Source organism: Podarcis tiliguerta (genome assembly GCF_965153285.1).
Source record: "Podarcis tiliguerta genome assembly, chromosome: 9".
NCBI classification, from domain to species: domain Eukaryota; kingdom Metazoa; phylum Chordata; class Lepidosauria; order Squamata; family Lacertidae; genus Podarcis; species Podarcis tiliguerta.
The window spans coordinates 25,241,277-25,268,803 of NC_139542.1; the positions used below are offsets into that span (position 1 = coordinate 25,241,277).

General features: G+C 41.4%; 3 protein-coding genes across 8 annotated transcripts in view; 2 read left to right on the top strand and 1 right to left on the bottom strand.

The window, feature by feature from the left end:
* The first annotated feature begins 382 nt into the window (after positions 1–382).
* Positions 383–17,970, top strand: AP1AR (adaptor related protein complex 1 associated regulatory protein). 4 transcript variants are annotated; one of them, XM_083457563.1, is made up of 10 exons: positions 389–523; positions 5,233–5,281; positions 6,385–6,411; positions 6,880–6,905; positions 8,173–8,269; positions 8,895–8,993; positions 12,842–12,891; positions 13,475–13,548; positions 14,026–14,154; positions 15,120–17,970. In XM_083457563.1, the coding sequence occupies exons 1-10, from the start codon at positions 444–446 to the stop codon at positions 15,383–15,385; spliced, it is 897 nt and encodes a 298-aa protein (XP_083313689.1). In that variant the 5' UTR covers positions 389–443; the 3' UTR covers positions 15,386–17,970. The 4 variants fall into 4 exon arrangements, with proteins under 4 accessions (XP_083313691.1, XP_083313689.1, XP_083313690.1 ...); XM_083457565.1 differs by lacking the exon at positions 6,880–6,905 and having other exon boundaries at positions 383–523; XM_083457564.1 differs by lacking the exon at positions 8,895–8,993.
* The window catches only part of ALPK1 (alpha kinase 1), a 62,454-nt gene continuing 50,717 nt past the window's right edge, over positions 15,791–27,527 (top strand). Inside the window, exons 1-3 of one of the 2 annotated variants that reach the window (XM_083457091.1) lie at positions 15,791–15,983; positions 18,603–18,769; positions 21,438–21,494. The gene's annotated coding sequence lies outside the window, so the exon portion shown is untranslated. Of the gene's footprint in view, positions 15,984–18,602; positions 18,770–21,437; positions 21,495–24,206; positions 24,343–27,527 lie in introns of those variants that run through there. The other variant, XM_083457088.1, reaches the window with a different exon arrangement.
* Positions 19,858–26,008, bottom strand: TIFA (TRAF interacting protein with forkhead associated domain). 2 transcript variants are annotated; one of them, XR_014515150.1, is made up of 3 exons: positions 24,520–26,008; positions 21,051–21,837; positions 19,858–21,018 (listed from the first exon to the last, which is right to left on the bottom strand). XR_014515150.1 is itself a non-coding variant. In XM_083457637.1 (2 exons), exon 2 carries the CDS (start codon positions 21,810–21,812, stop codon positions 21,237–21,239), a length of 576 nt encoding a protein of 191 aa, XP_083313763.1. In that variant the 5' UTR covers positions 21,813–21,837; positions 23,929–24,065; the 3' UTR covers positions 19,858–21,236. The 2 variants fall into 2 exon arrangements, 1 of the variants encoding a protein (XP_083313763.1); XM_083457637.1 differs by lacking the exon at positions 24,520–26,008 and adding an exon at positions 23,929–24,065 and having other exon boundaries at positions 19,858–21,837.

Below are 27,527 nucleotides of genomic sequence, written 5' to 3' on the forward strand. Positions count from 1 at the left end.
TGCGCATGCTCTCATCTGCCTCCTCGCTCCTGGTCATGAATGAGGAGGGCGGGGCCTGAGAGGGGCCAGGGGGCGGGGCCCGAGGCTGCCTGCGACGGCCGACCTGGCAGGCACAGCGTGTGAGGGGGCCGGCGAAGGCGGGCGGAGCAGAGCGGAGTCTCCGCGCGGGAGGGGGCGCTTTCCGTTTTTAATTCGTGGTCACGCGACAGTGTGGCTTGTGGGTGTTTCTCCACATAACGCATAAACAAAAGACAGAGGAGGGGTCCCGTCGCCGTGCCGTTTCTTTACCTAGCTCGCGGCGGCCGTTGGGCGGTGGCGGCGCCGCTACCGTTGCCGAGGGACCGCCGTCATAGTCGGTTGGCGCTGCTGCGGCGGTTGGTGACTTAACGGACGCTGGTGGCCCTCGCGCGCGTGCGCACACGCGCTCACCCCCTCAGCATGCCATGGGGAACAGCTGGGCGGCGCAGTGGTGCTGCTGGCTCTTCCCGAGGCGGGAAGCGGGACGGATCCAGCGAGGAGGAGGGTAAGCACGGGACGTGGAAGAGGAGGCGGGACGGGCAGGGCGGGACGGTGGCTGTGACTCCACCTTTTCGAGGTGGGGGGGGGCGTTAGGTAGTGCCCAGGTGGGACTGTAGGGCGAGTTGCCTCGCGGTTCAGCGGCGGAGTCTCGCGTCCCTTCAGGCTGACACTGCCAAGACGTGGCAGCTGCCTCAGGTGTTAATGGAGGGAGCAGGAATGCGAGTCTAGCGACGGTCATCACTCCACATTGCTGGATGGAGCCTCCGTGATCAGAGTCAGGGTATCTCTGAATGTTGCGGGGGAAGCAACAGCGGGGTGAGGGCTCTTTAGTTTGTGCGGCTCCCCCCCCCCCCCCGGAAGCATTTGATCGGCCTCTATGAGGAAACAGGATGCTCACGAGATGGACCTTCGGTGTGATCCAGCAGGCCTCTCATGCTCTCCTGCCTAAAAGCCTGTAATGCGAGATTATAGCAACAGGAATCTGTCGCAAAAGTTATAGGTGCCGTTTTTGCAGCTTCACCCAGTTCTTGGAGAGGGTGGAATGGCAGTGGGGAGTCGGCTGTGTGGCTGTTTTTCAAAAGTATATGGTTAGTCACGGGGAAACGCAGCGCCAGAATAGATTCACCTCCAGGCTGATGGGCTGTTTACCCCTCCCCCATAGGAAGCGTTCAATAAAGAAAGAAATGTCAGTGTTTCCTGATTGCTTCTGCTGTCACTCAAGGTTCTCTAGTATTTATCCATAGCTGAAAGAACATCACTTGGGGGAAGAGAAGCAGATCAGTTCTCCTGACAAGAGAATAGGTTATACTTGTATAGATAGATATATTCTCCGTCTGTCAACGGGGGGGGAATGCAAGAAGAATTCAGAGTCTGCTGGCCCTTAGCTTGGCAGTCACAATCTCAAATGGAGGACAGTTGCAACTTTACATGGATAGCCCAGCCCCACACTGACAACTGGTAGCAGTAAAAAAAAAAAAACAAAAGCAGAGAAGCAGAATAACTTTTAATCTTAATGTATTGGCAATGCTATAAAATGGTGTTGATTGCTGTTCCAAGCTGTGATACTACTAATCCAGAAGAAAGTAGCAGTAAGAAGGAGGCATAAAACAATTCTGGGAAGGATAGGAATTTCTGTGCTACAGTTTATCACTTGTTTTGTTATATTTTCTTTTTTCCTCCAAAGGCTTCAAGGTGGCATATATGTTTCTCCCTTTCCCCCATATTTTATTTTCACAATCCTGTGAGGTAGGTTATGCTGAGAAATAGTGACTGGTGCAAAGCCACCCAGTGAGCTTGATCACATGGAGCTTGATCTTATGCAGATTTACTCAGGCCCTAGTGAGTTCAGTGGACCTCACTCTCAAGTTGATCAGCACAGGATTGCAGGATAAATGTAAAAAGTGTGCAAAGGGCTGTATGCCTTGTTCTTGCACAAGGGCAGAGAAAAATTAAATATCTGTTTTTTGTGGTAGGTTTCTTTGAATTCCTTCTGTAAAAGGCAAGGAGGATAAATAAAGGACAATTGGTTTTCCAAAATGTAGTAAAAAATGGAGCAATAGAAAAGTTGATACTACTTTTATCTTTGAGTAGACATCTATAGGATTGCAGTGCGAAGCAAATCTGGATATTGGCTTCATCTAAGGCAAATCTTATCTAAGCCAGACAGAATGGGAGGGGTGAGGGGGTTGTAGTCCAGCAACAACTAGAAGTGCATAAGTTTTCCATCCCTGATTAAGGGTTGCTGTTCACTTGCCTACTGGTTTAGGTTCCCTTAAAAAAACTATTTGGCTGATGTTCACATGAATTTGATTGAAACAATAACTAAGAAGGAAAGAGATGGTTAAAGCTGAGAAACATTTGTTTCAGCATAGATTGAAGCTCTATTTTGTGGTCCTGTGAGTACAGTATAAGCTTTCATCCCTTATGTTTGCCTTTACTGCAGACACTGACATTCAAACAGGCAGCAATTATGCTTTAGTGTACTAGATGCTACTTCAAGAAGGGGATATGACATTAAAGAATTCACAGAAACTAAATGTTCTAGTTAATCTTCTAGGAAATAATGTTGACAATGGTAAGGTGCGATGTCAGGAACTGCAATAGTTTGCCTTGTTCTATCAACCCACCTTCCTCTGAAATTAAAATAGACATAAAACCTGTAATATTTTAATACAACAAACTGTCAGTTGCTCAAAGGGATTTGGAATGATCTCACCAATTTACACTTCTTAGATTTGTTTGGTGTCTTGAGTATTATGCCCAAATTTTCCCCTTAGCTTATTTAATATTCTCTGCATAGTTTGCATTTGTGTAGGCATATGGATGAGTAAGAGACAATGTCAATAGCAGGCTACTTAGTTGCTCAGACAACAAGATGTCTATGTTTTCCCCCAGGTCTGCCAATTACAACAAAGGTGCATAAAGTACAGCATTTTTGAGAGCAAAATCCTAACTTATTGAGACAACAGCAAGGCTTATTGGAGCAGCGGAGCACTGCCACATCCAGAGAACTGCCTGCCATGGCAAACATGTAGGGGCAGGAAAAAGTATGCATCTTTGCTGGACCAGCTCAAGGCTGACGGGCTCAAACTGGGCTGCTTGGCACAACTTGCTGTCAATTGTACTGGCTTAGGATCTAGTGGATCCTTGGCCAACTCTGCTCCTAAAACACCCATGGGGGGGTGTTATGCTAGCAGAAACTTCCACCTGTGCTTTCAGTAGACGTGGAGAGCTTTATCATAGCAGAGACTCCTTGCTGGCAAAGCCTGGCAAGGCAAACACCTTCAGCCCATCAAAAACCCATCCATAGCAGTAGATCATGGATTTGGATTGCTTTGTCCACAGCTCTAAAAGCAGTAAAGGAGAAAAGTGTTTTTACCCTTTCTGCCAGCAGCCAAGGCCTTACTGAAAATTTATAGTGGGCCAGAGAACTGCAGCTAATCTGCATCAGTGTACTTTTCATATAACATCAATGTCTGCAGCTTACTAAACTGCAGGTGGTAGATATTCAACAATATTCTTAATTACCCTGAATTATTATGATGATGATGATGATGATGATGAGTTAACCCTTAAGACCTTGGAAAACTTGAAATATGAAACAGTCTGAACTTTTTAAAAAGCAAAAAAATGCCTTTTTGAAAATCTACCCGTTTCTTGTTAGTGCTTTGGGCCACACATCTTGTGAACCTCTGCTCTACCACCCTATACTGTATACTGCTCCATAATCTTTCGATAAAGGGTTGTATATGTATTTAATAAATAATAATACATAGCTGTCAACTTTTCCCTTTTCTTGCAAGGAATCCTATTTGGAATAAGGGAATTTCCCTTAAAAAGGGAAACATTGACACCTATGATAATAACATGCAGTCCATTAATTAGTATGTATATTTGGATTGAGTGAAACAATTAGTCTATATAGAATACACCTTACATACATTTCCATGCTGCTTGTTCTGAATATCTCCTGATTTTTTTTATAAACCTAATGCAAATTATCCAAGCATCACAGGGTTCACTAAAAAATGTTTTTTAAAATATAATCTCTGTTTATTCATGTAGAAAGTGGTTTAATGCCAGTGGTTCTAGAAATTCTGTTTAAATTGTTTGTTGTTCAAGTTTCATTGTCTGTGTGCTGCAGGCATAATTAGAAAGTGGGTCAGATCTAGTTTCTGTGCTCTCATTGTTAACTTCCACTTTATTCCTAAAGGGATCACAACATCATTCTTATAATGCTTCTGGGAATATATATATAATTAGAGCTCTGGGCTTACTGTTATTGCCCTACCTGGAGAGTACCTAAGGCTACCACATACAGAAAGCAATATGTTTTATTATAGTTATTTTTTATTTTTAAAGGGTTACATTTGTACATATTCTTAGCATCCAGAACATTATTGTAAAGGTTATTTATGTAGTTATTGCAGAAGAGACTGCAATCCTGGAGAGGGTCCTGCTAGAGGAAGGGGAAGAAGTATATTTTCCACCTTCTACTGTACAAATGGGTCCCCCAACCCTCCAGAACAGCTTTTCAGAGAGCTGCACATGGAAGGAATAGTTGGGGAAAATTACCTCTCTCCCCCTGATGCTCCAGTTGTAGTGGAACTCCATGCATGGTTTGTCATTTCACAGTATCTGATAGTACTCTGCCTAAAGTGATAAGTGAATATATCATCACCATAATATTGATTAATCCTTTTGAAAATACACAAGCATAATAGGTCCCATACTGTTGTTGATAACAAGGCCGTGCTTACATTGCCCATTCCATACTGTAAATCTAATTGGTTTCCACACTTACACCAGTCCCTTGCTGCATTTCTCATGCCCTGGATGAAAATCAGACCTTTTTTCTTTCAAATGGAGGGCATTCCAATAAAAATGTCTATTTAATATAACATTTGAACCACATGATGTGTACTTTAATATCCCTCCAAATATTTCATTTCAAATGCTTGTTGTGTTTGAGGACAAACAAATATTATGGAATATTTGTTTTAATTTTATTGACTAAATACAAGCAAAAGTAAACATTCTAAATTAGATCACTCATCAGAAAAACGTTTTTAGAAAACCCACATTGCTATACACAGCTCTTAAAGATACAGAATTGTAGTCTTGAACGTTTCTGAGAACAGAGAAAACTACTCGTAAGAATTCTTCAGTTATAATACTAATTAATGTTGTGATAAATGTTGGTTTATTTTCTAGATCAAAGTACTTCAGGACCTGTGCCACAGGAGAACACTTCACTATAGAGGTGAGTAAAGGCTTTCAATTCCGAAACTTACTGCTGCTTTCATTTTGGAACTAATAGGAGAAAAACAATCACATTTCCTAATTGAAATATGCGAAAGGAAATATCTTTAGATACAAGTATCGGATGCATTTTGTATCTAAACATATGGCATCTAGGAGTAGAAGAAATATCTGTGTCCCTGTGAAGGGTGGCGATTGGAACCAGCAGACTTCTCTTTCCACAGGTAAAGAAGGATGCGGTTATTTTCCCTCTCTTTAAAATAGACGGGAGGGGAAATGGTAAAAGTTCATTGCACAGTGGGAAGCTTTCATAACCTTTTGCCAGCACAAGACCAGCAAGGCTTCGGAAGTTGCAGGTATTCCCTGTGCCTGCCCGACCTCCATAGAATTACCGTATTTTTTGCCCTATAGGGCGCACCTAGGTTTTTTTTTGGGGGGGGGGGAATAAAGAAAAAAATTATTCCCCCCCCCCCCCAGGCACGGGGCTGGGACGGGGGAAGCCCGAGCTTCCCCTGACCCCAGCCGCCAGAACAGGCTGCTATCCGCAAGCCTTGGGAGCTTCCCCTGACCCCAGCCGCCAGAACAGGCTGCTATCCGCAAGCCTTGGGAGCCTGGCAGGAACTCCCGCCGGTCTCCCCAGGCTTGCGGATACCTGCCTGGGGCGCGCTCCGCTGCGCTCCCTGGGTTTCGGGCTGCAGGCTGCTGTCCGCAAGCCCGGCGGGAAGTCATGCTGGGCTCCCAAGGCTTGTGGAGAGCTGCCCTAAGCCTGGAGAGCAAGAGGGATCCCTCTCGTCTCCAGGCTTCAGCGAAAGCCTGCATTTGCCCCATAGGACGCACACACATTTCCCCTTCATTTTTGGAGGGGGAAAAGTGTGTCCTATAGGTCAAAAAATACGGTACTTTAATAGCATAAGATATACAATAACAAAGTTGATGGGCATGTTTGTCTGATTTCTGTTTTTACCAAAACTTTGTAAGTGCCCACTGAGTTTGCATAGGTACTTAAATAAGATCAAGAACATATTGGGTGAGATATGTCTAAATACATGTTCAATTTTAGCTGTAATACTTGTTTAATTGAAATATTGTTCTATCTACTTACAGTTTGAGAATCTAGTGGAAAGCGATGAGGTAAGTAGCTTTCTGATAAAGAAAGTTCATTAGAACAATTTTATGTGTAAAGTGGATCATTAGCCTTCTAAAGCATGTTTGAACCAAGGGTAACCTAAAAGGCTGTAAATTGGGAAAACATAGAAAGAAACCGTTTTTTAAACAGCCTCTTTATATAATGAGTTGATAATTACTTTGAAAACCATGTTCCCCGAGACTGTCTCTGAGCAGGGCTATATACAAACAAGCACAGCTTTGCCTAGCTCTTATGTTGCCAATATGTTATAGATGGAGTTACAGATCATTGAATCAAAATGTATAAAGACAGGGGTTTTTATCACAGATGGATCCATATAATTAATTTCTAATTTTTAAAAGGATGGTGGGGTTGCTTGTTAAAACAAATCTATCATTTCTGTTTCAAAGATAGCATGATAATACAATTGTTATAGCCTTTAATATTGGGTATCTCTTGATAATTTTTAATAGGGTGAGAGTCCAGGAAGCAACCAGAGGTGGGTATTTATAACATATTTTCTCTCTCTCCCACCCACTATTATTTTCACCTTGTTTCATCATTCTGATCATCTACTTTTCCTATTAGTAGGGTGATTTTGCCTGAAATATTGGGTTCTTTATCAGAGTGCCTTTTGGCATTTTGAATGGACAGATTGGTGGGTGGGTAATTTTCCAGCTCTAAAAATGCATTGTTTCTTAAAATTATAAATAGTAACATATTGAATAGGTATAATATCAGCTAAATTAGGCAGTTTCAAAATTGTAATTATTTTTTTAAAATCACTACCCCTAAGAACCACGCATCCATATAAAGTAAATACAAATGTTTGTCTCTTTTGGGGTGTGTTAAAATGTGTATGTTAACAGTGTATAATGCCTTTACTATGACTTAAAATAGCTACACATATTCCAATGAAATAAGTTCCAAGCAAAGTTTTTAATTTGTCTTTGTTTGCAAGAGAGGTCTATCCTTAAAATCCAAATCAGTGTCTTTTTGATGTCTTCTTAAAATTTTTTTTTGGGATAAGTCAATTGTAGCCCCAATTTCTCTAGTCTGAACAATTATCAATATATCAATATCTATTTTCTAATATGTATTAGTTTAATCATGAAGTCCAGAGGGTGGCAATATGACAACAGGCCTTTTCTGCTGTGGCTTCCCATTTGTGGAATGTTCTCCCCAGGCATAGCTGTCAACTTTTCCCTTGAAACAAATCCTATTCGGAATAAGGGAATTTCCTTTTAAAAAAGGGGGAAAGTTGACAGCTATGCCCCAGGGAGGCTTCCCTAGCACCTTCATTATATATCTTTAGGTGCCAGGCAAAAACATTCCTTTTCAACCAGGCCTTTGGCTGATTAATATTCTACAGCCTTTTAAATGTTTAAATGTTTATATGTGCTTTCACCCTGTATTTTTATCTTATGATGAAGGGCAGTATATAAATCTAATAAATTATATAAATTCTAAAATCACCATAATTTATCATTTATTTTTTGTGAAGTAAGAATTGCTACTGTAATGTATAAAATTTAATGTATCCCTTTTCACAATCTAAATAAAAATATGCAGACAAAAAGGGAAATAAATAATGTTCTGTATGTTTTATAAATATTGGAATATTTTAGTTAATCATGTAGGACAGCAGAAACATCTAGCGAAGGATAGATCTGGCCTTTGGAGACAGTCTCCATGACAGCTTGCTGAGGAAGCTGGTGGAGCAGAGTGCCAAGTGGGCAGCCTCTTTCTTTTTCCTTTTTCTCCAGACCTTTGACTGAAGAAGAAATTGCTGATCTAAGGGGAAGGCACTACAATTCCATTGCTGAAAAACAAAGAACATTAGATGATAGACTTCTGTCAGAGGTAGGCATAGTAACCATTCATGTATGCACAGTTGTCTATACCAATAACTGGCTGACAAAAGTGGAAGCTTGATATGGCGAATGGAGCAAGCTAGGTCTAACAACACCGTTAACAAGATGTGACGGAAGAAAAAATAAAGCTGTAGTACAGTAGTTAGAGTTCTCTCTGTGGAAACAGAAAAGTGCTGTGGAGAACAAAGCTAGTAGAAAAGTTTCCACTTGAGGGTAGTTTTGAATGTTAAAAGGAAATGCTAACAGATCATGCACAAATTACTTGTACATCCTATTTTCGTACTTCCAATCTAGCGGGGCTCTTTGAATGATCATATATAAATGTTGGGTTCAAATTATGTATATGTCTGACTTCTGTTTATGATCAGTGGAATACCTAGAGCTAAAATTGCTTTTAAAGAAGATTTTAATTTATCTAGTTAATATGCTTAATTCAAATAACAATTGATATTGGAAGATAGTATGAAAATAGTTTCTTTTTTTAATCACACCAGTAAATTTTGTGTTTTGTATTTTCATGAATAACTTTTTCCTTTAAATTTAGTGCACTTATTTTCATAGGAAAGATAGCTAGGTTCTCTTTTGTTAATCCTTACCATTTTGTTCATATACAGTTAGCCAAACAAGAGGAGAAGTTAAGAATAGAAGAGGAGACTTTATATGCTGCGCAGCGTGAAGCAGCCAGGGCAGCAAAGCAGAGAAAGCTCTTGGAGGTGAGGGGAGAAGACCCCAAAATATATGTATCAGAGCCCCTGTTGTGTATCTTGCGCTTAGTTTCACATGCTATCTTAAACAGAACTTTCCAAGTTTCTTTGTAGTAGTTTCTAATTCCTTTAATCTCTTGAGCAGAGTATCAAATATTTTATATAGGTCATTAGTATACATATATTTAATATGTTTCTACTATTGAACCTGTAGTGAGTAGATAACAGTTGGCCAGTTACTAAAAACATTCTGAAGATACTAACTGCAGGCTAGTCAATCTTGCAGAAGATTGTAGGATCATTAATCCTTTCGTTATATTGACAATCTGTCAATTTTATGGAAGTAAGTGAAATCTTAAAATTATTCTAGATCATAACTGTTAGTATGAACTTACTGTGTCTGAGCACACTACAAACTGTAGATGGTGGTTGGAGAAAGTTTGGCAAAATCTAGGACACGAGTAGGCAAACTAAGACCTGGGGGCTGGATCCGGCCCAATCACCTTCTAAATCCGGCCCATGGACAGTCTGGGAATCAGCGTGTTTTTACATGAGTAGAATGTATCCTTTTATTTAAAATGCATCTCTGGGTTATTTGTGGGGCATAGGAATTTGTTCTTTTTCCCCCCTTCAAAATATAGTCCAGCCCCCCACAAGGTCTGAGGGACAGTAGACTGGCTCCCTACTGAAAAATTTGCTTACCCCTGACTAGGATAAAGATCTTGTCCTGCAATACTAAGCTTGCTTTGAAAGGAAGTGAAACCCATATGATAAATCTGAATGATAAATCGTTAGGGCAAGGATGGGTGCCCTTTTTTTTCCTTTCTTTTAAGAGATGTATTCCTTTTTGGGGTAATCATTTGTGGCACATGGGCCAAATGTGTGTACAGGGTTGAAATCAGTTATGGTACAGGGACAGAGTATAAGTGGGTGGCATCCTCTTCTTTCTCTTTCCTCTCCTCCACTACCTAGCAGGGAGATACCACTCTTGCCGGAGATCTGAACTGATTGGTTTCAGAGGGCTGAGGGTCACATGCAGGTCAAGGACTGTAGGTTGCCCATCCTGGGTTAGAGCACCAGAGAGACTTGAGTTCAGTTATTCAACCTTGAAAGTCACTATCTCTTAGCGCAGCTTGCCTCACTGGGCAGGAGGTGGGGGAAGACCCATGTACATCCCCCTAGTGGCCTTGGAGGAGTGTAGGATACTAACACATAAGTAGATATCAGTGACAAGGATTCACATTGATAATTTTTAGATAACTTTTAAAATATATAACTTTACCACTTTCTCCTTTTGTGGGGTGGGGATGCTTTCAGGGGTTTTGTTCTCCTTTGTTTTGTATGCTTTTTACTCCATACCTAGCAGCCATCATTCTTCAGAGAGAAGCATTATTGAAATTTTGTGCAAAGATGTTAATGATGGATTTCTGGAATGCACCAGAAATAATGTCCTGTAGTGGGAGGAGAGAGGAGTCATAGAGGAATGGTTCCTCCCACTCATTCTACTGGGCAGGGATCCCCTGCATAAAATGAACTTATGGCAATAAATCCAACATTCTATTTAGTGTTCAGAAATATATAGTGGTGCCCCGCAAGACGAATGCCTTGCAAGACGGAAAACCCGCTAGATGAAAGGGTTTTCCGTTTTGGAGGTGCTTCGCAAAACGAATTTGCTATGGGCTTGCTTCGCAAGACGAAAATGTCTTGCGATTCCTGGGGTTTTTTTCCCCTCCCCCCCCTTTTTCCCAAGACCCTAAGCCGCTTAACAGCTGATCGCTAAGCCGCTTAACAGCTGATCTAAGCCGCTTATCAGCTGATCTAAGCCGCTAATAGCCTCTTAGCAGCTAATCCGCTAATCCCTTAAGCCTTTAATAGCCGCTAATAGCCTCTTAGCAGCTAATCCGCTAATCCCTTAAGCCTTTAATAGCCGCTAATAGCCTTTTAGCAGCTAATCCGCTAATCCCTTAAGCCTTTAATAGCCACTAATAGCCGCTAAACCACTAATAGCGCTAATCCGCTAATGGGCTTGCTTCGCAAGACGAAAAAAACCGCAAGATGAAGAGACTCGCGGAACGGATTCTTTTCATCTTGCGAGGCACCACTGTATTAACTATTAACAGTGTTAAGTAAGGAGTGCATGTGCCTTCCCTTTCTCCTTGTACCTTCAGCTTAAGAGGGAGACGTCTTATTAAGTAACAGTGTCCCATAACATCAAACTGGAAATTTGTGGTTTAAGCTCTGCCTCCAGAATCTCAATTTCCTAAATAAGACATTGAAGGAAACTGCTTTAACAAAAACACCTAAGTCTCCAATCAAGCCAGATAAACAAGGGCAAGATGGAGCATTCAAGTTTCTTGGTCATTTATATTTCAGCAAACCAGTTTGTTGAAGCAGCAGAGCTAAGTCTGAACAAGGCCACATATAATACTAAGTCTTTTAACTTCTTGCCACATGATCTGTGTGAGGAAGTGGTTTCAATGCAATTAGGAACTCTAAAGCAAAGGTGAGTGGAATACCAGATCCTTATGGTGTATTAAAAAAAAATAGTATTTTGGAATAATAATAATAAATCCTTGGTATTTATGTTGCATCCCAGGATTTCTCGCAGCCACTGAAAAGGTTTTTGGGCTGTGTAATTTAATAACCAACTGCATCCAAATGTAAGCACTTAATTAGGATTTCATAAAAGACCACAGAACATCTTAAGGACGGCTTTGTCAGGTCACCCGAGTAGTTAAGACAATGACAATAGCTTGGTCTACATTTAAGAAAAAGTGTAATTATTTTTATGGGAGGCAAAGTGTATTCTAGCATTTTATTTCTTCCAGCAATTGTGTCACACTTTTATTAAAATATGTTTTAAACAGCGCACTGATGTTTCTGTCACTGGTGTTGGTTGCATCAGAAATGACATAGTTAAATGCAGCTTCACATACTGGACTGCTTCTAAATGTTAACCAACATCTGTATTTTAGCTGATGAAATGTCTTTGATTTCTTTTTTTCTACATTTGTTAAATTATGCATTTTATTTTATTATCCTTATGGTACTGTCCTTTCTAGAATGACTAGGAATGGATTCGCTGCAACAAACAAATCTGAGAAGTGCTGTAGCTTGATGGCAGAACATGTACCATAGGCACTATCACTGTGGTTGCCCAGCTGGGAGACCCAAGGTGTCACACATGTGACATCACATGGCAGCCAAGGCCTGATAGGGCCAGGTGCGCCTTGTGACTCACACATGTGCCCTCCCAAATATGTGCGGAACCCATGTACTTAGCATATAGAAGGAACCAGATTCAATTTCTGGCATCACTAGGCAGGTCTGGGTAGGGCTCATATCTGAAGCATTGGAGAGATGCTGACAGTCCCTGCTGACAATACTCAACCAATGTTCTGATTCAATATAAGACAGCTTCCTGTGTGCCTAATTATTTATCCAGTCCTCCTTCATTCTTTAGCTGCTGCAAAATAGTCACAAGTGCCAATAAAAAGTTTAGAAGAACCAAGAACAGAATGAAATTTGTTTCTGTAAATTAGGAAGCAGGATAAAATTGTGAGACATTTTCAACTTTATTGGAAGGTCATGGGATTTGCTCAGTCTGATACTTGAGCACCCTCCAGTTTGTTTATATTTTTATGGAAAGGCAATATAGAAATGTTAGAGAAAAAAGCCTCATTCTGCTGTTATGAGAAACAATCAGGCACTGTGCAGACAGGCATAATACTTGAGCATATAAATTGTCCTGTTGAGTAGGTGTGTTCATACACCTGGCTTAGACTAGAGAGTTTAAGCTAAGCTGTATTCTTTTGAGTTTATTTCTTGAAACGTATGTTCATTTTTTAAAATTTCAGCAACAAAGACTGCAAAGAGCACAACTGGCAAGCAATGGAGACGGTTTAAGGTAAGATAGTCAGGAGCCTTTAATATTAACTTGCCAGGGAATTTGAAATCACTGTATAATTTTAATGCAGAAACAACTTCAATTTTGAATTCATTTGAAGCAGCAGGTGGATGTACCCTTGTTTCCTTTATAAATTTGTAGGTTGCAAATTCACAGAATGAAATGGGAAGAAATTGGCAAGGGTTAGGGTTAGCAGTATTGAACTGAAACCACAAAATCTCTCATAAACGTGTACCTTTTAAAAAATAGGATTGTGATTGGTAAGACTTTCATCCACACTCATAAACATCTGGAAATCAATTTCCTGCAGGAAGGGCTCCAATCAATTTCCTGCAGGAAGGCCCCCTCCCCCATGCAACTTCTCACACAGTCTCAGTCCTCCAACCCTCAGAAGCAAGGGGGCTACAGGGGAAGAAAAATAAGTTAAAATATTCTCCCACATCCCATTCCTCTAGTAGGAGTATTATTACACTGGCTCCAACCCATCACATACAAAATGTAGGAAACTATATGTTGGTGTTGTAAGCCAATCTTTGGTTCTGAACTTGGTCCTCCTTGATGTAACTTGTTTGTTCTTTCACAGCTCAGTGACAGAAGAGGACTTTGATTCCTACCTGAGGAATGTAAAACTACAATATGAAGCTTTTCGAAGCAGCAGTAAGTCTTTTTTGTGTGTGGATGTTCTTCAGCCACAGCTTTTATTGCTGCTATCAAGTAGCTCAGATATTGCAAAGGGTATTGAAAACCCTTACACATCTTGCATGTAGGTGCACACTATACATATGTCAATTACAGCAATTCAAAATTCACTTCCCTTCCTTAAAAAATTATTCAACGTCCTAGAGGAACATCTACTGATCTGCAATAAGAACCCATTGTTTTCATATGCAGGCTTTATTTTAAAGTGTCAAGACATTTTGGTATATATATATCCTAGGGTTACTGTTGTAGATGTCTTTATTAAAGAGAATGTTGCTTGGCATGTGTGCAATCAAATGCCACAATATATATTCTAGATAATAGTTGTGTGGCATTTTGCAGATTTTCATATTACTAAAGCTAAAAGCTGTTGGGCTGGTGTATTGTTTAATGGTGCTGGTATATTTGAAGTATAAATATGTGTTTTGCTCACAGGGCTGTCCTCAGATGCCACTGTTCTGACACCAAATACAGAGAGCAGTTGTGACTTGATGACAAAAACCAAATCGACAAGTGGAAATGATGACAGTAATTCCTTAGATTTAGAATGGGAAGATGAAGAAGGTATTTGTTCTGTTCTATATTGATTTTGCTGACCTAAGCATATAAATAATACCAAAGGTCTGTTTGAACATCTAAGCAAATAGATACTATTGGGATATTTAAAAAACACAGAGTGGGGTGAAATCCCATTTCAATATTCCTCTCAGAGTTGCATATCTTGCTTCCATAGTGTGGAAACTGGTAATTGGGAGATGAATATAACTTTTAAGTATTTGTTGGTTTGGTTAAGTGAAGTAGAATTGCCAGAATAAGCCAATGTTAATGTGAAAACCTGAATAAAACACAAATGCAGTCATATGAAATTAGTTACTCCCCAGTTTCCATTTATTCTTGCAATAGTGGTTACTTCTGTTGCAGGATGGGTTCTTTTTAGATTTAAACAGCAAATTGATGAGACCTTGACAGCCTTAACTACTTGCTTTTTTGCATTATGGATTTACTGTTTTTTTACATTTATGGCAGATATAACTTTGCAAAACTAGCATAATAATGTTTTTGCTATTGAATGAACTGATGGTTTTTGTTGTGTTAGTAGTAGTATTCATCTGCTGCTGCTGCTGCTGCTGCTGCTGCTGCTGCTGCTGCAATGTCTTTGAAGGGAAGTGCTAATGGCCTGCTACTCCTTCATTCTTTCCTATTCAGGTGCAATAATGTAGTGGCTGTTTATTCACTTGCCCTGTGCCTAAACAGAAACTTGTATTCTGCAAACTCGAAGGCAGTGTGTTTTTCAAAGATGCCTGTGATTTATAGTTCACAGAAAAGCGTTTCAATGTTTTACAGGGGCTAATTAAGATTTAAAATACAGACTACAGAAACAAGCTGGACATACCAGTTCACCTCATCAATCATATATTTCTTTGGCTGCTATTTAATTCAGGATGCATCTTTTGTTGAAAGTCAAATGCATGGTTGTTCCCAAATATAGTATACTGCTTTTAAAACAGTTTTTTTAAAAAAAATTGCAGGCATGAACAGAATGGTCCCATTGCGAGAACGCTCAAAAACTGAAGAAGACATTCTTCGAGCAGCACTAAAATTTAGCAGCAAGAAAACTGGAAGTAACCCAACTTCTGCATCTGATGATTCTAATGGTTTGGAATGGGAAAATGATTTTGTTAGTGCTGAAATGGATGATAATGGCAACTCTGAGTATGCTGGCTTTGTAAACCCCGTTTTAGAACTGTCTGCATCAGACCAAAAAAAATCTGATACTGACCAACAGGACAGATAATGAAATTGTGTGGCCCTTGGCTATCTGACCAAATGGTGAAGTTGGGGAAAAACCTACAAATCTGTATTGTGCACAATCCTCCAATCATTGCTGCTGCACAGCCTCCTTTAAAATAAGGAAGTTGCACAGTGACAGTACTTGGTGAACTGAGCTCCAGATTTCCTATAGAAAAAGGAAACTATGTCAGTTAAAAGAATGAAGAGTATGGTTTGCTATCTGAATTCAGAATTTTAAGTGCAATTTTATCATCTACCTTTGAAATTCTTTGAAAATACTTGAGTGATTCTGTTGTGTCTATTGTTGGGTTTTAGTACACAATTGTCTGCACTAAATGACACATCACAGCTTGATGTTTTAATCAACGATCTTGTTCTAGAGCTGTATTTCTAATTTCTTTGAATCTAGGATGAGCAACCTGTTTCAGCCTGAGGGCTATCTTTCATGGGAAACATTTCAGGGGCCACATGGCAGTAGTGATTGAGCCAGAAGCAAAAATAGGCAGGGCTTAACATACCTTGTTCGGCAGTTTACATTCCAGCCATGCAGAAACCAGAATTTATTATGTGTGTGCTGAGACACACACAGTCTGTCCATCAAGGTAAGCAAGAGGCATTATCACAGTTCAAGGATATATTGTTGCCAGGCAAAAGCACTGGAATAGGGCTGTTGAGAAACGTGGCCTTTGAGAGAGTCCCAAGAGCGAAATAGAGAAGTCTGAAGAGCCACATTCAGCTCACTTATGCATCCTTGCTTTAAGTATTGACATTGGCACAATAATTTATATAGGAAGTACTTAAAACCTTAATACTTGAATGTTAGAACAATTTTACAGGTATTATTTTTTTCTGTTCAACTTGTTCTGATAAGAAGAAATGAAATTTTACATGTGAAATTGATCTTCGACCCTTCCCTTTTATTTATTGACTTCATGAAACTGACCAGATCCCTCCCAAGCACAATGCCTCTCAAACTTAAAAAGGTCTTTAAAAGTATCGTATAAGACATTATTGTTCTTGTGCAGTAATGAGCTAGTGAATATTGTTAGAAAACTTGGAAACAATCTCTGTTTTAAACACTGGAAATGAAAAGGCTGGTTTTTGGAAGTAAAATTTTAGATTCTACAGAACCAAAGGTTCAGTTTCCCTACCAACTTGAAATGCCAAAAGATGCGTATATTTTTAAGTTGTGCACAAATAATTTTGTTTCACTGTTGCTAACTTAATGAACACTGATATTAATATCGGAAACTCGAAAATAGTGTTCTTTTGATATGGAAGATGGGAAGCATGACTAATTTCTGTGGCTTTATTAATGCAAATTAGTATTCCAGTCCAAGCTTACCTGGTATGTGAAAGTTCCATTCATTTAACTAATTAAGATTAGTAACAAAAGCTGTAACTTAATCAAGTTTAATTATTGCTGGAAATATGTTGGAGGATGATGATGATGATGATGATGATGATGATATTGTCTAATATTTTATTTCTCTTAAAAATTGTCCTGTGGATTTTAATTCTAAAGAGAAGATCCTCAGTGCCAGTTAGAATGGTTCTGACACCCATGACTCTGCACTGCAGAAAAGCCTCTATCTTCCTCTATCCTCTTTCCCCCCAGAAAAGAACACTGCTTTGAAATGGTGCTTGCTCTTTAATAAACCACCACAGTACATGTCTGCCATGCGGATTTTAGGTTCATGGAAAATCTGAATATTGCAGAGTTCAGTACAATCAGAGAGCAAGAGTACTTGCTTTACATGATTTCTTAATACTTCCTCCTCCTTGTAGGGATTTCTGCTTGCTAGCTTCCTAAAGGGAGAGGTTGCTTTTGCAGATATTTACAAGCAGCTGCTACAAGGGCAAGGAAACACTAAGCAGCAGCACAGAAAATAATCGATCAACTTTAGTAGCAGCTCTGTCTCCTGCTGAAGCTTTGCTACCAATGGCAGCACTCTTTGTTATGGCCATAAACTGGGGGGGAAAGGACAGCATTTACTTTCCTTACTCTCAGACTCAATCTCAACATCTCTATCTCTATTGCCCTATAAGAGGCCTTCATTACTATTATGTTATTATCAGTAATCTCTTTCTTTTGGCTCTTGCTCCTTTTACCTCTTCTTGCTCTCACTATCTTTGATTAATTTATAATACTTCATTACAGACTCCAAATGTTTGCCTTTTATACATTTTATTCACTGCCCCAATAATATGGATGTAAAGTGGTCAGTGGCAATAAATAATTATCAAATGTTTATATAGTTATTTTAACCTATATAGTATGCCAGGATCACTATAGATTGGTTTGTCTCTCCCTGTGCCTTTTATGTTTAACAAAGATATTGGCCACATGTACATATGACATTAAACAGCTTATCCTTTCTTAATGTATTGCATTTCGTAATTGGGAGCTTTGTTGCATATTATATTTTCATTTTGCAATGCCTGTAATATGCTTTATTATAAGATTTCTACACTTCAGATGTATATTTTTGGTTTTGACATGCGCTACTGTCTCTTCCTGACTTTTCATGTTATCAGTCCTTAAAATTTTAAATTTCTCAAGCTGTGAATAAATTTTTACACACTTCAGAACTAGCCTGATACTACCTGTTCAAACTGGTATCTGAAAGTGAAGTGAGTTGAAATGCAAGAATTGCCTGCTCTGCTGAAAAATGAACACAGGCAAAGAGCTTGCTTTCAACCATAACTGAGGGATGTGCCATTCCCAGAGGTCATGGGGTTAGGAGGCTTGCCTAGCTGATGGACAAGTTCCTTGCTTCTCCCAGTTCCCTGACAGGTCAGCAGAGCCACCCAATCAGTTGATTTTAATACTGCAAGGGCAAAGGCACGCATTAGCACATGCAGCTGACTGGCACCTGCAAACCCTTCTTTTGGCAGGAGTTGCATGTTTACCTGCCCCACATCTTGCCTCATCAGGCATAAGGCTAGTGGGCATGGCTTGGGGAAAACAGACTTGCAGACCAAATGGGGACTCCTGCATGGTATATATGAGTTGGTGGCTTCCCCACCACTACCAGTGGGTTTGGGGTTGGTGGTGGAATTGGACTGGTAGAATTCTGAAGAGCAAAGGTGGGGCAAATTAATCTCTTCCTGCTATGGACTGTAGTGGGAGACTCCAATTTGGATGGCAATCAGCCTTATACTTCTGGAATTTGTCTTATCAATGGCTACTAATCATAATTATTTTATACTTCTTCCAGTATCAAGAGGCAGCTGTTGCCCTCTCTTGCTCCTGCAATTTCTATAGACTTCTGGTTGACAAAGTGGAAAATCAGATGCTGGACTGCATGAGGCTTGGGTCTGATTCAGCAGGGTGGTTCTTTGGAACTTTCACATCAGTTCTCCACCTCTGAAGAAACAGAACCTGGTAAAATAACTTGATAGAATTCAGTCTAAAATTCAAAAACTTTGCACTTAGCTGTCTAATTACATAGCTAATGCCTACTGTCCCTCATTTCAGTCTTTGTTCTGTTACTACTGAATGACTTGTGGCTTTGCTATCTATCACATATTGGCCCCACTGCCCTTGTCATGTTATGTCGGTATATTTAGCTCAAAGACACCACCCCTTGCCTTCCTGATCTTCTTAAGCATACAATGACCCATTGTGAAAACCTGTGATCACATTAACACCATACTGTATATTTAAAACACACTTGCAGCACTTTAACAGTCATGGTTCCCCTTCCTAAAATAATTGTAAGGACCAGTTTGTCAAGGGTGCTGGGAATTGTAGCTCTGTGGGAGATCTAACTACAGAATTGACACTTTTACATATGCCACATAATACCTGTTCAATATTTGTAAGAAATTGATCCTTTTGGCAGACCCTAACCTTGGAAATCCCTACCTGCTGACATCAGACAGGCACCTTTTTTCCCCCCAGCACCCACTAAAAACATTTTTGTTTACACAAGCCTACCCAGATTTGTAGAATGTTGATGTGTCTTTAGTTTATTGATGATTTTAAAATTCTGGATGTTTTAAATATTTGTTTTTAACTGTTTTTACCTACAATTTTATTGTCCTAGCCTTTTTGTAAACTGCTTTGATATGGTTGTTTTTTGCGATCAAGCAGTGTATAAACTTTATTAAATAAACACTCTGCACCCTTAAACTACAGCTCCCAGGATTCTTGGGGGAAGCCATGACTGTTAAAGCGACAGAAGAGTGCTTTAAATGCTTGGTGTACATGTTTCTTCATTTTTAACGCTGTAACCAGTTTTTTCCCTGAGGGCTGAACTTGATTTTCAATTTGGCTGCAATCCTGCATAAAGCTTGGCAACATAAATCCCATTTTAAGCAGCCTAACTTTGGATGACTGCAGCCTGAATCTTTAATAATGCTATTAATTGCATTTTATCCTACCCTTAAGTAGCTAAGGGTAATGTAGGCAGTTCTCTGCTGAACCACCTCTTATCCTTGCAATACTCTGTGATGAGTTAGACTGAGAGATTGTGATTATATTGTGTTTATTTAGTAAACTTCTTAGTTGGTTCTTACACAGAAGGCCTCCAAGAGATTTGTAACATACTTTAAGCATAAGTTAAAAAAATATTTTACAAGCACAGTCGCACAGAAATATGTTCAGATCATAAGCAATACACAAAACAACCCCCTGCTCCACTCATAACAGCAGTATAAAGCTCTAGCAGCATGCTAATAGCAATCACTGTCCATCAAAAGCCTGGAAAAGATGTATTTTTTAGTCAAGGTCAGCAAAGGCACCAAGTGGACCTCATTAATAAGGGGAACCAAACCTGGTTAGACCAGGTCTACCCCAGTATTCCTCTTGGTTAAATGCAAATTTGAAGTCACCTCCTCTGCCCCAATCCTAATCTCACAATCTAACAGCATGGTGTCCAAATGGAATCAAAATAGTTGCACTACAGTATTAATGCTAGCATGCATGCGTTTATGTGTTTTCGCAACTTGCAGCAATTTCAAATCAACAGCTGTTCAGAAACAGAGCAGGAAGCATGTACAGGTCAGGCTATGAAATATAAAAGAGGCCTTTAGATATTGCATACATCATTATGTTCTCCAAGTTTCTTTTGCTTTTGGGCAGGCTTGCAGTGTCGTATTTAAACAAAACATTACCCAGTTTAATAAGGAAAACAACTGGTTCCAGTTTTATATTGTTGGGTGATAGTTAGCCATCCATCCAAGATAACAGTGGTATTACAAGGTCAGAATTTTCTTTTTGCCTTCAGGTAGTCTTTAGAGCAGAGGTGGCTAACTTGTGGCCTGTGGCAGCTTTTGGACCAAAACTCCCATTATCCCATTATCATTGGGCATGCTGGCTGGAACTGACAGCTGGAATTGTTGGGAGTCCTGCAGTATCTGGAAGGCTACAGGTCAGCCACTGCTGAAAAGTATTGAAAGCCTGCATTGTTACTGCCAAGTCCTCTGGCTGTATGATAGATTATCATTTACCTGTTTTAAGCCAGAGGTGGGAAACTGGATCCCAATGGTGGGCCAGATCCTTACCTTCCCCACCCCCAGGAGCCAATTTTGATAGAGAATGCCCTGTCAATCACAATGACAGCAGGTAACCTGTCTTCCTTTGCCCATGCAGTTTAAAGTCAAACCATGCAGGCAAAGGAATTGTGTTTTCTAAGTGTCACTGACCAGCTAATTAGGCTCACAGACTGGTGGCTCCTCACCAGTATTTTAAGCAATGATGCCAAAATATCTGTAAAGTGGCAGCTTACAAAGAACAATGCTAACCTATTCATAGTGTAGGCATATATTGGACATATGTGAAGGATACCATTCAACTGCAATAGTACATAGGGCAAAAAACCAACAACATTGAATTTGTAGCATTGAAACTAGTAAGTCCATTTCTCATGGAGGGCGTTTCCCATTTCTTCCGTCTCATCTATCTCAACTGGAGATTCAGCACATGAAAAGCCACATTCAGGTATAGGTTCCCGCCAAGACAAGTTTTTTGGCTGCAACATGGGTGTTTTTGATAATTCAAAGCGGATGTCAAAATACTTATCTGACTCTCCTTCTTCTTTTTCCAATAGCATTTGGTACTCTCCAAAACAAACCATGCATGTCTCTTGCAACTCAACCTTATTCAGGTAAGCCAGTTCGGCGAGATCCACAAACAGCTTTGTCTTCTTGCTCAAATTCTTAATCTCGAAACCCAGCTTTGAGCTGTTGAAGTGTCTGAAACACTGCAGAGCGAACTGAATACGTGAGGCCCGTCCATCTACAAAGTTAAAGCGGCAGACCTGACCATCTCTTCCAAACTTCACTACGTCATCTACTTTCACATGATGTGGCTGGCAAAAGTGGAAGGCTTGGAATACATTCTTTTCCATTTGACTTGGATGATAGACTCTGATATGGAGACAGGTCACAGTCTCTTCTGTATCTTCAGTTTCAAAGCTGGCCATGGCAGTACTAGTTCTCAGAAAAACCCTGGAAGAAAACATCAACCACAACTTCACACTATTTTTTAAAAAAATGTAAAAGCAAGCTACAGTCAGAAAAATGTGTGTCAGTTCCTCTCCCAGGGCAACAGGCAGATGAGCCAGCCACCTTCCCTCTCATGGATCTGCCTGGCACCATCTTACCTGCAGATGCTCCCCCCCATCCAATTTTCTTTCACAATGCTAGAACTGAGCATCCACTGATCAGCAATCAAACCCAGGCCATGGCAGTGAGAGTGTCGAATCCTAACCACTAGACCACCAGGGATAGTTCTGTTACCGCCAGTATCCAATCAGTATACTTCCGAATGCCAGTTTCTAGGGTACGACGGGATAGGACTTTTGCTTGTGATGGCACATTTAGGACAGATAAAAGAAAAAATCTCACACAGCATGTAGCTAAAACTATGGCATTTACTACTACAAAATGTGACCATAGCCACCTACTTGGACTGCTTTCAAAGGGGATTAGAAAAATTCATGGAGGATGAAGCTGCCAATGGCTAGCAAAGATAATAATGGAATCACAGAATTGAAGAGTTGGAAGGGCCCCTGAGGATTATCTAGTCAACCCCCCTGCTATGCTGGAAAATGCAGCTGTCCCATACAGGGATCACATCTGCAACCTTGGCGTTATCAGCACCATGCTCTAACCAACTGGGCTATCCAGGCCTTGTTAAAGGCGTGTTCCTTGACCGGAAATCAAACCTGGGCCCTGGCAGTGAAAGCACCAAATCCTAACCACTAGATCACCAGGGATAATTCTGTTACCTTCAATATCTGAGTAGTATATTTCTGAATACCATTTTCTAGGGTACAACAACAGGAGTTGTTGCATTTGTGTCCTGCTTGTGAGCTTCCCATAGGCATCTAGTTGACACTGTAGGGACAGAATGCTATAATAGATGGGTTTTTGGCCTTATGCTGTTGTGCTCTACTTAGGCTCCTTTGTTGTTGTCGTTTAGTCGTGTCCGACTCTTCGTGACCCCATGGACCAGAGCACGCCAGGCATTCCTGTCTTCCAATGCCTCCCACAGTTTGGTCAGACTCATGTTTGTAGCTTCAAGAACACTGTCCAACCATCTCATCCTCTGTCGTCCCCTTCTCCTTGTGCCCTCCATCTTTTCCAACACCAGGGTCTTTTCCAGGGAGTCTTCTCTTCTCATGAGCTGGCCCAAAGTATTGGAGCCTCAGCTTCACGATCTGTCCTTCCAGTGAGCACTCAGGGCTGATTTCCTTAAGAATGGATACGTTTGATCTTCTTGCAGTCCATGGGACTCTCAAGAGTCTCCTCCAGCACCATAATTCAAAAGCATCAATTCTTCGGCGATCAGCCTTCTTTATGGTCCAGAAACCCTAATAGGCTCCTAGAAACCCTAATAAAGCTAGCTACAAAAGGAGGGACAATTCAAAATTTGGGTTGGTGACAGAAATGAAGCCCTACTGAATTCAACTTACTCCACTTAAAACCACACTGGACTGTAGCTGTTCACTGTACCCAAACATCTAGCTACATCCTTGATAGCACCCACATTGTTCATGGTTCTCTCTGGCTTCTCACTGGAAGGCACTCCAGAAATAACCGTTGTTTCTATACACTCCATACTTAGACAAAGCCCACAAGTCTGTTCCTCCACCTGAAGAGCTCTTAACAGCCTCCCCCCCCCCGCCAACTACACCCCTTCTAAGCTCATACAAAAGCAAACGTTTTGACCACAGTAGTTTCAACATCAGCTTTTCTCTTACCCTGCTAAACTTTGCTACATTACCCAAACTGATGAAGAGTTCTGGTGGACTCAAAGGCTTGCTTGTATTTTTGTGACGCTTTGTTTTGTCCTGAATACCAAGCCAGATTTTTTTATCAAACATATACACACATACCCCTGCCCTTTGCCCTCGTTGTGCCATTCCAGCCTGATGAAGGCTTCTGGTGACCTCAAAGGCCTGCTTATTATTTTGCAGCAAGTTGCTTGGTCATAATCAAGGTGGTGCTGGAACTGTTCAAAATAAAAAGGCCACTTTAAACCTTACCCCCCAAAAATATGCTAATACAGTACAACCTCCGTCTTCCTCAGCTTACCCTCCGAGAAAGGGGTGCTTGTTGATCTGGCAAGTGGAACCAAATAAACTAGAAAATAACGCCCCAGGAGGAATAAGTGGCTGTTTTTCCCCTCCTAGTATCTCCCTGCTTTGGTCGAGGTCTGGCTTCCAGGCGGTGCCATCCTCGCCGAAAGCAGTTGCATCAACCAGCCCGATCACTTGTGTAATTGAACGGGAGGCCCGCCCCACAAGGCCTCGCCGATTAGTAAGCCAAGCCCCTGGCTGGAATCACACTTTCACTTTCAGTTTCACTTGCGTTTCCGGCTGGGCACGAAAGCGCAAAGCAAGCGAGAGGTCCGAGCCCAGGCAGCGGACGCCACGTCTTGGCGCAAACCGAGCGTTGGAATTTCCCCGGCCTCCTTTGCCTAGAAAACGCCAGTAGCCAGAGAGCAAGGTGAGCAACCGTTGCCCCCCGTATTGTTATTCTAATTAAAAGCATAACCTCTCCTTACGCCCTTCCACATCCGATTGCTTCCCAACCCCCTTTTTCTTGCTTTTTTGCTGCAGTTGAAAAATAAAATCTTACGATTCCTGCACACACACACACACACACACACACTGATGCGTTTACCTGCGCCAAGCAATTTCAGAAGGCAGCAAGATTGGGCGAGCTTGGAGTAGAGGCGCAGAGAAAAGGGAGTCCCCATGTGATCAGATTGCTCTCACATCTCCTTTGGAGAACATGCCCCTTCCTCCCGTCCTTCCGGCCCCGAAAGAGGGGAGGGGGCGCGAGGGAAGGGAGATGACGAGCACCAGTTGAGTTGCTATCTCGACGCAGCAGCTCTGCTCTGCCAGGGGATTTCCTCCTTTCCCTGCGAGGAGCGGGGTGGAGAGCAGGACGTTAGACGCCCGAGTCTAAAATGCGTGTGTGCAGGGATGATTAGAAACAGTTTTGGCTGCCATCTGGTGTGCAGGCTCCTCTCTCGAAGTCAGTGACAGTTGGTAACGTTAAAGATAACTGCCAAGAGCAGTGCTGGTTCCCAGACTTTTCCAGGCTGCTACACCCCCACACTGGCTCCATGAACTCATCCCCGGCGACCCCTCTAAAATGCATTATTCAGAATATCCTCCACAGATAGATAAGAGTATTTAAGAAGTGGGGATTCCAGCAAACGTTTTTGCCTGTTAAAAGGTGAGGAGCCGCAGGTCCTTGTAAACAAAGCCCCCACTAATGTTGGCTTAGCTCCAGCATACAACTTTTCGAGTGCGTTTTTAAAACCCATTTCTTTGGAACTGCCTTTTCTTAAACAAGGTCGGCATTGCATCTATATTAGGACATTTGACACCTAGAAAAGCTTCACCCATCATAGTGCCACATGGGAGAAAAATAGGCACAGCCTTCCTTACCTGCCTTGCTTTAGCAGAAGAAACAGGAGTCTACAGTTTCTTGAAGGAATTGCTAGTCCAGGGATGGGAAAACTCGGCCTCCTGATGTTGTTGGGCTCTCAGTTCCCCTCAGTCTCAGCTGACACGGTCTGGGATGACGGCAGTTGTAGTCCAACAACATATGGAGGGCCATAGTTTCCTCATTGCCATGCTAGTCAATCATTATTTTGAATAATGAAGCTCACCTTTGTCACATGCAGGAGGGAAGATGTTACAGAGGAGCAGTGGGTGTTGGGAGCGTATGTACAGCAGTTCTATCACCTGACATCATGTAGAAAGACTTTCCTGTATTTCTGACAGGTTTTTTTATTTTTTATTCCTACAATAAAATAGTGTAGGGACTTTCCCTGCTGTAAAATGACATTGATTGTTACCACTAGCAAACTGGTGACCGTTTTGGGAATCCCTGATGCACTTGTTTATGACTACTTTGGTTCACTCTTGCATTCACAAAATCATTCCAATTAAACACATTTTGGAGATTTATCATTCAATGGAAAATAGCTGCTCACTTCCACATCTCTTATCTCTCATTAGGGACACCAGAGTTTTATTCACCACGCTTGTTAAGGCTGTTACTATTATTGTCATTTGTTATATATCAATCACTTCTAATGTGTACTGTTATATGTGGCTTCATCTGCAGGATTTCCTTTATACATTTCCTTTTTTAAAAAAACTTTTTATTAGAGAAGTAGCTTGTAGCCTTTTCTCCAGAGTTTTAAATCCATGATTCTGAGATAGAGCAGGGCTCAGCAACCTTTTTTCAGCCGTGGGCCAGTCCCCTGTCCCTCAGACCATATGGGGGGCCAGACTATATTTGGGGGGGGGGGACAAACGAATTCCTATGCCCCCAAAATAACCCAGAGATGCATTTTAAATAAAAACACACATTCTGCTCATATAAAAACACCAGGCAGGCCCCACAAATAACCCAGAGATGCATTTTAAATAAAAGGACACATTCTACTTATGCAAAAGCATCCTAATTACTGGACCGTCTGTGGGCCGGATTGAGAAGGTGATTGGGCCGCATCCGGCCCCCGGGCCTTAGGTTGCCTACCCCTGAGATAGAGCTTCCTACTCCCTCTCCCATAATGCCTTGCACCAGCCATGAGACTAGCTATGTACAATGGTACCTCTGGATACGAACGGGATCTGTTCCGGAGCCCCGTTCGCATCCAGAAGCAAACGCAACCCGTGTGTGTGTGGATCACGATTCGCCGCTTCCACGCATGCACGTGATGCCATTTTGACCATTTGCACATGTGCGAGCAGCAAAACCCGGAAGTTACACGTTCCATTACTTCCGGGTCGCTGTGGAGTGCAACCCGAAAGCACTCAACCTGAAGCAACTTCAACCCGAGGTATGACTGTATAACTAAGCTGTGTTGCAAAATCTTGCAGAGGCCTCTGGACATTCCATTCTTGAGCAATCTTTGTCAGTCTTCCTGTGAACTTCCTGCAAACTGAATTTCACATCTTCTTTCACCTTACTTCCTCATTAAAGCATCAGACTTACAAGAAATTAATGCTTTTTCAGGTAAGGCGGAAACGTACTGTTTCTGAAGGATGTTGTCTTTATTACTTTATTGTTGGTTTCTATAGAGCTAAGAAAGCGGCTGTCAATGTGTATCTTTCAAGGAGACATTGCTTTATTACTCAGAGAACCTTGGGTTTATTACCCGATACACACACAAATAACCTGATGTGTGGGAATTCTTGTACCTCAGTCCTAACAGACTTTCTTGGAAGTTAACAACACTGATGAATTGCAGATACATTTGCTTAACAGGAAGGGCCATAATAAATTCATTAAACACATGTTTTTAGAAAAACATCCATACCTCAACTTCTGGCATCTCCAGGTAGGGCAGAGGAAGACTCCTGTGTGAGTCTTTGCTTTGCTGTGCAGTGTAGACCAGGAACAGGAAACCTCAGCCCTGAGGGCCACCTGCAGCCCTCCAGTTCTCTCTACCTGGTCCTCAGGACTCTCGCCAGCCTACTCCCTCTCTCCAGGCCACACCCCTTGTTGGTCCTGTTCCCCCCCACACACACTTCTCAAGTGCCTTTGCCTGGCTGGAATTTGCCCTCCCATTTTCTGGGATGGAGAAATGTTGTGGAGCCAGGGAGTTTGGGATGAAACCTATTACCGTATTTTTCGCTCTATTGGACGCACCGGACCACAGGACG

Excerpts from the sequence above, each read along its gene's own strand:
- AP1AR (XM_083457563.1), top strand. The coding sequence starts at position 444 with ATGGGGAACAGCTGGGCGGCGCAGTGGTGCTGCTGGCTCTTCCCGAGG. Across the intron at positions 6,412-6,879 it reads ATCTAGTGGAAAGCGATGAG|GGTGAGAGTCCAGGAAGCAA; the intron begins GTAAGTAGCTTT and ends AATTTTTAATAG. Across the intron at positions 8,270-8,894 it reads ATGATAGACTTCTGTCAGAG|TTAGCCAAACAAGAGGAGAA; the intron begins GTAGGCATAGTA and ends GTTCATATACAG.
- TIFA (XM_083457637.1), bottom strand. The coding sequence starts at position 21,812 with ATGGCCAGCTTTGAAACTGAAGATACAGAAGAGACTGTGACCTGTCTC.